The sequence below is a fragment of the Pocillopora verrucosa genome, chromosome 11, assembly GCF_036669915.1.
Source record: "Pocillopora verrucosa isolate sample1 chromosome 11, ASM3666991v2, whole genome shotgun sequence".
Lineage (NCBI taxonomy): Eukaryota > Metazoa > Cnidaria > Anthozoa > Scleractinia > Pocilloporidae > Pocillopora > Pocillopora verrucosa.
This window is the reverse complement of record NC_089322.1, coordinates 12,541,764-12,548,202: the sequence shown is the minus strand read 5'-3', so window position 1 is coordinate 12,548,202 and position 6,439 is coordinate 12,541,764. Positions and strand designations below refer to the sequence as shown.

The following is a 6,439-nucleotide window of genomic DNA, read 5'->3' as shown; positions in this document are numbered from 1 at the left end:
TAATAGAACCGATGTTAGTTAAAGTCTGTGACGGTCACAACCGAGTAAAGAAACCTATTAACTTGTGATTCTTTTTTTCTTTTAGGCTTGGTTCAACTTTCAATTCTGGATCACTGGAAATCTCATTCCCCTTTTTAACGTTTCATGAAGGATCTTTGCAACGTTTACTAACCTTCTATCATTTCTACGTTTTTTAAAGACTTTTTTTTTTCATTTTCCCACTAATACACGAACCCTGAAACGTGACTCTACAAATAACTTTTAAGATCACTATATACGTTTAGCTTTCTAATCAGAGTGAAAATGATTCGTAACGTTTATTTGCTCTATTTCTTTCTTTTCTTCAAAAGTTTTGTTTCATTTATATGAACCCTAAAACTCGATACTACATATAAGTTTTAAAAGCTCTTGATTCTTGTTTCCACAATGAAAATATTTGGAGCATTTGAATACAATGCCAAAGAGTAAACTTTCTGTAATCTGTTAATCTATTCCATTCCAATTACTTGACGACTCCCGATGGGAAACAGATGTACAAAGAATTTAACATTACTCAGACGTATACTGCATAATCTCTGTTTTGAAGCCAACGGTAAATAAACACTATTTCTGAATACCCGTGCGTCGTAATTTCATTCGATGTCGTAACCTGTTTTGCAAGCTCTTTAAAAATTTGGAGTTTACTTGTAAAATGGGTAAAAATCTGGGGAATTTATATGATTTACAAGCTCTTTACTTACTGCACTAAAACCACTACTCATCATGAATACTTCAGTTGACGTCCTAACAGACTACTTCCATACAAACTCGCATTAGACAGATCTATTAAAAATGGTACTGGGACTGAGTGGAGTCCAATTCAGTCTGTCATTATACAAGTGATTACAAAATCGAACGACCTCGAGGAGGAGGTGTGATTTCTTATTCACGAGTATGACCTCAGACAGAATGGGACGACACGAAGTCTTGTTACCAATTAATTAAAGCTATGACGAAATTTGAGAATTAAACTAGATATCGGTTATACTTTTCCACATGAAAAAAGACAATTGTTAATTCGGCGAAATGCGCGACAACAGCTCAATCATGACGCTCGCTGTCCACTTACACAGGCATGATAGTTCAACTGTCCTATTGCACTGTCTAGTTACAAGCATGACAAGTACACTGTCCTATTAGTGCTCAAATCGGGCTAGTTACAACCAATCACGCTCGAAAATGTTAAAAAATCCTTACCCACAGACACCGAATGGTTTTAAGATATGTTTTTTCGTTTATTTTTTCTTTTATTAATGACAACAGAAAACCGACTCACATTGGGAATGAACTTTAGCCTTTGACTTACATCATCCTTAGCCAATGAAACGTAACAACATGAAGTGTCTGTAAGACTGAGATAAATATCTCATCGCAACATCAGTAGTCTTCCAAGAGAAGAAACACCTAGCATTAGTCTTGTTTTAAGCGCAGATGCAACAAACATCTTTTAGAAAACTCGACTGCCTGAAGCCCTGTTACAGTTTCCTTAACGAACTGTTTGTTTAACATTTATCACCGTGAGTTACTTACCACGAGCTCGTCAGTGTTCACATAGAGTTCGATTTAATGTTTCATTAGACAGTATTGATCGCTGTATTATCTCGTTTTAACGCTTTTGTTGTTGTTTGCTGCGCGTCTTTCTTCACACTCGGGGTCTGTTAATGTATCATGGTTCTTTATTTTCTTGGATACTCATGACACCTACAAAGCACGAAAACCAACACACAGTTTCACCGAAGAATAGCTAGAGTATTGTCACAGTCCTTTTGTTAATCTGAGCTCAACTAACAGAAGTTAAACTCTACTTCAAAGATTGCTTTCCTTATGTATTTAAACCTCAAACATTCTGCTCCAGTTTGTAGCCACTTCAGCTCTTGTTCAGATTGTAAGAGAGATAATTTCTCCTTGTTCGTTGCAATTGATTTGAGATTTCTCACTCGTCTTGAATAAAAATTATCCGATATCTCTCAGCATTCCTTAGAAATTTTCCTCAGATGGATGGCTCATGGTACTCGCCTTTCTTTTGATCGATTTTAAAAGATATTTGTGTAAGCAGCATATAAAGCTCAGGCACTTCAGTTTGGTCAGTTTGTTCTCCAGTCTCTACTTTTCCTTCACTCTTGGAGTTTTACGTCCATAAGTACGTCTCGTTCGTCTCCGCCCGAGTTCATACCTGCTAGTGTTGGGTTTTATCACTTAGTAGGATTAATCAATGCTCTCCAAGCGTTTAACACAGCAAGCCACAGACTGAATATTCCTGAACCTTTGTTCACTCCTGTTGAAAGCAAAATTAGGAGCAAGATTTCTCGGTGCACTCAAGTAATGTATCATAATTTTTTTCCGATAGTGAAAAGGATGAAAATTGAACGAAAATTACCGCGAATAGGAAAATGCTAACGAGGCGTTGAGGAGAATTAACACTGAAAAAAGACTTCGTACAAGGGGTTAGTATTCCAGAACAGTAACAAAAAGACAACTTTCCGATGAAAAGTTACCTTGATAACTACTCGCTGAGATGAAGCAGTAAATGAAAAACAAAAGGATAATCATTCTCACAAGAATCCTCGTTTTCTGATGGAAGAGGACGATCCGGTACAGGCTCTGAAGCTTTTGTACGACTGCCCTCACTCTTAGCCATCTATTGGCAACACCTACCAAAATGAAAAATGGGAAAAAAAACATACTAAAATTTGAACACATTAAGAACGGAAAACTGTAGTTATTTCATTCTATTAGGTCTACAACTTTTAATCCATGGCAATCAGTTCTTTGCATTAACCTTTCAACTCTCAAGACGTAATTGTTTATTCTCCCCATAACTGCTAAAATTTCATTGTAAGTCAGTTAGAAGAATTTGGTGTCAGACTATGATAATAACTTCTACCTGATAAGTTTGAGTATTCTCGTTACCTTTTTGAACGATAATGTATGAATATCGTGGGGAGAAGTTAAATGTTAATCACTTCAGCAAGTGTATGGTTTAAGGCCTTCTCAGATATATTATAGAGTTCTTCTGTAATAAAATCAATTGTCACAGCTTTTTATGAAATAAATCCATTCCAATGGCTGGCAAATTGGAGCATATGGCCTGAGGTTGAAATACAGTTTGAAAAATGTACAGTTGGCCTGAAAAGCATAGTTCTCAAGGCAACTACGAAAATTTGAAGACAGTTCATGACCGACCGGTATCTTCCACCAATATTTCAGGGCTTTGAATGCTTATGTTTGGCCCACACCCCTATGTTAATTTTGTTGCATCATATGGTGGTTCTGAAGCCTACAAAAATAACACATACTACAGAACAAAAATGTTACAAGAGCCATTACTGTGGCTGCACAATTAGGTGATCCCTTTAAACATTAATAGTAAGTTACTAAGTGTACTTACTATGTTCTGCTGGAAGTTGAGCAGGGGCTGTTAGCTCATGTGACGTGTTACACCTTTCAACCTAACATCCAAAGATAATGACAAAAAGTCAAAAAGTAAGCTTTCATAGATGAACACACAGAGTCTAAATTTGTAGTGTTATACACATTCTTTTTATAGTTTTGGTTCAACAGTGGTCATTTACTTTGTCAAAATACTTAAAATGAGTTTCAGCTAAAATTGATGATATTTGCATGGATGGGTAAAGAGAGCAGATCTTTTAATTGCTTATAAATAAAAGAGCTTTTAGGTTGATTGGGTCAACTGTAAGAGCATCCTGAGAGAGGATACAAGTACAGAAAAATGGAAACTGTAACTTCATTCTGACGATAGAGTGAAACAGCCACAGTGGAGAACCCCTGCCAAAAAAATTTCTTTAATGTGATATTTTACTTATTTAAATACTAATTATATCGTGAAGTCAATAATAAAATACCTTCTCATCAGCAAAAGGTTTTGTGAACTGGAAAAGTACCTGGAAGAGAAATGTAAAATTATTTACAATATTGAGGGTGTCCAAAAGATGCTTGGGAATCTCAATCTTGGAGAAAGATCTAATAAGCCAAAAATGTTGCAGAATAGTAAGAAAAGTGAAGGTTTTTTCTCTAGGTTTTTCCATTTGACCATTATAAATGTAGCTAGGAACCTGAAAATTGCATTGATGGTTTTAAGAATTAGACACATTTCTCTTTTTAAATCTATTAACAGTTTGGGTAGCCACAGTTTCAAGAAAAATGTTTCATTATGAACTTGAGTTTGAGCTTTGTCAGGCTGTTTTAAGTCTTTTTAGTATCATAAGAGAGTACTTTCACACAGAGTGTTTTCAAGAGATAGTTATTTTCCTAAAAGGTGTTAAGGTTCTAAAGTAATAATAATAAATAGTAATAATGGGATTAAGCAGTGGACAATTCTAGGTGTCTCTTCTTGTCCTCTGATCCCAAATTGAACTGAAATTTGTAATATTGGTTTTTGTGGAGGGAAGAAAAGTGGAAAACCCAGAGAAAACCCCTAAGATCAAGGAAAAGAACCAATCAAAACTCAACCCACATGTAACACCAGGTCTGGGAATCCAACCCATGCCACAGTGGGGGGAGGTGAGCCCTTTCAGTTCTATACCATCCTCGTTATCCACAATGCCAACTTATTATACTTCTAACCTGTTTCTCACTGGAAGGAATGACTTGATTGGTCTCCAGAAAACATTTTATCTCCTCATGCAATTGTTGGGGAAAGAGAATATGTTTGACATAAACTTCTGCTATTTTCACATATTTAACTTGAGAGAAATTATCTTCACAAGAAAGCCAATCCTGAACAAGTTTCCCAGCCTCCTTGTACTTTGATGCTTTCAGAAGAAGACACACACTGCAAAGAATACAAAATTTAGCTCTTGGGAAACAAAGTGTTGAGCCCCTTGCTGAAAAAATAATAAAATAACAATTAATTCCATATGTTTCAAGGTAAAACACTCCAAAATTAAATTCATTTTAATAACTTCAGAACTAGAGAGAGGTCACAATTGTTAACTTTAACAACCATTTTTAAGAGCTCCTGATTTATTGCAATGTCTGAAATTCAATTAGGAGAACACTTATGAAATCCATCCCAAATATTCCTTGGATATCACTGAATACATCCTTACCTTCATCACCATTTTTCATAAATATATCTCGTTTTTCTGCCCGAGGCTGTAGGCCTCAAGTGGTACTCAAGACCTTGGGCACAGTTTTTTCTGATACAGACCTCCCAGCCGGCAAATAACATTTATATATTGTTCATATGTAGTTACATGATCAATTAAAACTAGATCACTATTAAACTTACCACAATTCCAAGGCTTCTGTTGGAAACTTTCTAAAATGTTCAAATGCTTTAGTGGTGAATGTAATAGCTTTTTGACACTGGTTTATTTCTGCAAAGGCTTGAATTCCAATAACTGCAAAATGTGTCCATTGATCTGAATTCCTACATGTGGTAAAATAGCAAAATTCTACACTCAATGGAACAATATTATCCAATGTTCCTGTAAATTATCATCAACCTGGTATTACCACATCTGTATTTAAAATAAGATTTGCATTCAGTTCAAGAGAGGATAATTAGTTGATCCAATACTGAATTCTCTGAACTAACATTACAAGAATTGTATGGTTGAAAGTAAGTCACTAGTGGTCTGTCATCCCCAGAAGGGACAATCATATTCCATTCGATCTCCCTAATTTTAAATAATAATTTGTTTCCTTGAGGATCAACTTTGATTGCTACGAAATTTTACCGTTGAAAACCCAACCACATTTACGACTTTCATTTAAGACGAATCTCAGCTGGCCTTGATATTGGCTATATATCTTTTAGTTACGCTCAAACCTGAATAAATCGTTGGACAGGTGAGAGTCATCTCTCCTCTTCGAGACAAGTTCAAAGGCTCCCGTGCATACCTCCAACACATCATCAAACCGACGAAGAACTAAGAGTGACTTCGCTCTGTGCAACAGCTGAGAAATATCGTAATCAGTGCCCTGACAAGAGATATCCATCCGGATGAAGTCAGAGAAGTACTATTGAATCCCATACCCCTCGCTCATAGCTTATGCGGCGGCCTGGGAACGACGGAGCAAACTGGTGAAAGGGCCAGTCCCGTCAGCTCACGATAGGGAAATGTGGGACAATAGCAATTTAATTGATAAAAAATGTTCAGTGGAAAATGGCGATTAAGTAAAGTCGATGTGTTAACCTGTGAAAGGCTGTGCAATCAAATTTTCTAAGACGAAAAGCAAGAAGAAAGGCAATTTCTGCAGGACGTGAGAAATTGTATTTGTGGCAGCTGTGCCTCATCGCATGCGCAAAAAAGAGCGATCACTTCATAAGTCATTAGGCATTACACAATTTTTCAGGTCGAATGGCTTTTGAAGGATAGTCTCGTAGAAGTTGTCTGACATAGTTCTGGAACTCAATTTATCGTAAAAATGTTTT

General features: G+C 36.2%; 1 protein-coding gene across 3 annotated transcripts; it reads right to left on the bottom strand.

Moving 5' to 3' along the window:
* Positions 1 to 339: 339 nt before the first annotated feature.
* Positions 340 to 6,016, bottom strand: LOC131795828 (peroxisome assembly protein 26). Of its 3 annotated transcripts, XM_059113431.2 has the most exons (8): positions 5,834 to 6,016; positions 5,291 to 5,431; positions 4,624 to 4,831; positions 3,903 to 3,941; positions 3,428 to 3,488; positions 2,535 to 2,690; positions 2,213 to 2,314; positions 340 to 1,740 (listed from the first exon to the last, which is right to left on the bottom strand). In XM_059113431.2, the coding sequence occupies exons 1-7, from the start codon at positions 6,001 to 6,003 to the stop codon at positions 2,232 to 2,234; spliced, it is 858 nt and encodes a 285-aa protein (XP_058969414.2). In that variant the 5' UTR covers positions 6,004 to 6,016; the 3' UTR covers positions 340 to 1,740; positions 2,213 to 2,231. The 3 variants fall into 3 exon arrangements, with proteins under 3 accessions (XP_058969414.2, XP_058969415.2, XP_058969413.2); XM_059113432.2 differs by having other exon boundaries at positions 340 to 2,314; positions 2,596 to 2,690; XM_059113430.2 differs by having other exon boundaries at positions 342 to 2,314.
* Between the last annotated feature and the right edge of the window lie 423 nt (positions 6,017 to 6,439).